General features: G+C 33.7%; 1 protein-coding gene across 1 annotated transcript; it reads left to right on the top strand.

Annotated features, from left to right (window-relative positions):
- LOC107613503 (histone deacetylase HDT1) lies at nucleotides 84-2,708 on the top strand. Its single transcript, XM_016315530.2, has 10 exons — nucleotides 84-293; nucleotides 558-631; nucleotides 724-938; nucleotides 1,121-1,140; nucleotides 1,233-1,277; nucleotides 1,364-1,527; nucleotides 1,752-1,826; nucleotides 1,911-2,001; nucleotides 2,215-2,338; nucleotides 2,427-2,708. The coding sequence occupies exons 1-10, from the start codon at nucleotides 281-283 to the stop codon at nucleotides 2,482-2,484; spliced, it is 879 nt and encodes a 292-aa protein (XP_016171016.1). The 5' UTR covers nucleotides 84-280; the 3' UTR covers nucleotides 2,485-2,708.

Raw genomic sequence — 3,056 nt, 5'->3', positions numbered from 1 at the left:
CAAACGTAGAATAGGCCCAAAAAAACTGTACCAAAAAAGAAACCAGAAACAAGAAACAAGAAAAAACGAATTGAGAGGGGAGAACCAGAGAAGATTGAAATTCGATCAAAAATCAGAAAAACCCTAGTATACTCAAAACCTTGCCATATATATAGTCACAAAACCCTTCGAGCCTTCTTTCTCTTTCGGTAGTAGAAGTAGTCATTTTCTCCCAGCTCCGTCTCTTTCTCTCTCACTTTTGCTCCTAAAACCCTAGCGATTCTTCATCTCTCTTCATTCAATGGAGTTTTGGGGTAACATACTCTGTTCTTCTCACATATAATTTCCCTCACTAGAAATGATTTCTGAATGCTAGTTATCATTCGTTATTTTTAGCTGAAAATAATCTGATTTTAAGTGTTGCTTTTTCCTTTATATGGCGTACATATATTTCTGTTTCTATAGCTTTTATTGTGTTGAACTTTATGCAATTTGTGAGAATGCTTGTGTTAGGGTTTCTTGATTGGACCGTGGTATGATTATTTGTTAGCTTTCTTTTTTTTTTTTTTTAAATTCAGGTGCTGAGGTTAAGGTTGGTGAGATTGTTAAAGTAGACAACAAGGAATCAGATGTCTGCATACACCTTTCTCAGGTTAGGGTTCTGATTGCTTGGTTCGGTTTTTCTACGTTTGTTATGTATTTGGAAAAAGGCTTATGATCGGTTTATTGTGGTTTTCTCTGTAGGTTGCTCTTGGTGAGTCCAAGAAGGACAAACCCAGTGAGCCTGTGGTTGTTTATTTGAAAGTTGGAGAACAGAAATTTGTTGTGGGAACTCTTAACAAGGAGAAGTTTCCTCAAATTGCTCTTGATTTGGTTGTTGAGAAGGAGTTTGAGCTTTCCCACACTTCCAAGAACGCCAGTGTCCACTTTTGTGGATACAAGACATCTGTCGCTGATGAATATCCTTTATGCTCCTAAATTATTATATTTGAAATTGCTGGTCTTTTTTACCCTTAATGTTTTACACAACTTTGAATGCGTGTATCTATTTACTAGAATCTAAACATGCAACCTTAGTTTCCGTATATTTTTGCTCAATCTTTTATTTTTCCTTAACTTATGATTTGTTTCCTTCTAGCACTGAGGAGGATGATTTTTCAGGTTAGGTTCAAACTGTCACTTAAACTTATCGCATGTAACATTTGAATTGGACTGGCTGCTGAAATTTGTTGTATTTTGTCTGACTTGTGCAGACGATAGTAGCGATGAGGATCATCCATTGCCAGTTGCACAAAATGGTATATTCTTCCTCTCAATCTGCCAAATATTTTTCTGTTTATTAATGTTACATGGATAATTAATGAATTTATAATACTTGTTCTAGGAAAAACTGAAGTAAAAGTTGAGGAAGTAAAGGTTTCTCAATCTAAAAAATCTGATGCTCAGGCTGGTGCATCAAAACAAGTGAAGGTAGTTGAACCAAAGAAAACAGAGGATTCAGACGATGAATCTGATGAGGATGATGAAATGGACAGTTCAGATGAAGAGGTATTTAGGATTGTTTAAAATAATCATAAGATGCACATTCTGTAATCCGTTATTTTTTCGTGAACTGCTATTAATCACTATCATGTTAATTTTGTTCTCCTTTTGAGAGTATTTTTACATATAGGTAAAACATTATTATTCACCTTGAATGAATAGATGGTCCTTTTTTTATTTCCTTGGTTTTAATATTGTCATTGTAACAATTATGCCATTGGTTGTTCTAGATGGAGGATGGCGAGAGTGATGAGGAGGGTGAAAGTGATGATGATGATGATGAGGAAGATACCCCACCCAAGAAGGTAATCATATATTCCGTATTCTTTGTATAATTTGCGTCCTTGTAATAACTCGATCACGAAATGAGAATTTTTTTTAATTTGAAGGTGGACCAAGGAAAGAAGAGGCCAAATGAATCTGCGACAAAAACTCCTATTTCTAACAAGAAAGCAAAAAATGCTACCCCTGAAAAGACCGGTGAGACTTGTATATATAATATTGATTGATATTTGTTGGATAATTGGTTTATTTATAAAATGTTTCCTAGTGTGTTTGCAATGCATAGTTTGGTGTTTTGAGTTGCCCAATTGGAATTTGCTTAGGATTGTAGTTTGTTCTTTAGTCGTACGTTTTCCGTATTATATTCTGAATTTCTGATAAAACAAAAATGTTCCTTAAATTTTGATGTAGATGCTAAGAAAGGTGGCCATACAGCAACTCCTCACCCAGCAAAGAAGGGTGGAAAGACTCCAAACAGTGATGGCAAGGACACTCCCAAATCTGGTGGACAATTCCTCTGCAAAAGTTGCAACAAGTATGTTCTCTTAACCCTTGCAATAATTTGAAATTGTAGTTTTGTTTAAAGGAGTAAATTGTTAATTGGTTTTCATTGTTTTATCCAGGAATTTCAATTCTGAAACTGGTCTCCAGCAACATAGCAAGGCTAAGCATGGTCAGTGATATTGGATTTTAAGCTGATTCATTTGGTATTTTTGCCGGATATATTAGAGTTTCGTAATGTAAGAACTTTAGGTATCGTTGGTCACATTTTGACCTAGTAAGTTATTATGGGGTTCGCATGTTTGAAAGTTTTGTTCTGACATTGCTGGGCGTCGCAATTAATTTCTTTAGTGGTTTTCTGCTTCATATTATGATTTCTTTTTCTATATTTTATGCCAATATGATTAAACATTCTTGCTTAACGTAGGCACGTTATCGATGATGGGAAAAAATTATCTTGTAATATTTCTTGATTTCATAATTAAATGAAGGATTTAACTAAAATATGCTAACAATATAATGTATAATAATGAAAAACATTTTGAATTTTCAATATATTCAATACGTTTTAAATGTGTATAAATACTTATTGGATAACTTTATGTTGAAGTTTTGTTGTGGAGAATGGAGAGGAGTGTATAATTTATCTGAAACTAATAAAAATTGAATGACAGGTACTCTTAGTTATTTAATTATCTACGAGAGAATCTTTATTTTTTCACTATTTTTTTTTACCGTAGTGTGCATCATAT

This window comes from Arachis ipaensis, chromosome B08 (genome assembly GCF_000816755.2).
Source record: "Arachis ipaensis cultivar K30076 chromosome B08, Araip1.1, whole genome shotgun sequence".
Taxonomy (NCBI): Eukaryota; Viridiplantae; Streptophyta; class Magnoliopsida; order Fabales; family Fabaceae; genus Arachis; species Arachis ipaensis.
This window is presented reverse-complemented; position numbering and strand designations above follow the sequence as displayed.

Coding starts and splice junctions, on each gene's coding strand:
- LOC107613503 (XM_016315530.2), top strand. Junction 632..723: donor TCTGCATACACCTTTCTCAG/GTTAGGGTTCTG, acceptor TTTTCTCTGTAG/GTTGCTCTTGGTGAGTCCAA. Junction 939..1,120: donor AAGACATCTGTCGCTGATGA/ATATCCTTTATG, acceptor TCCTTCTAGCAC/TGAGGAGGATGATTTTTCAG.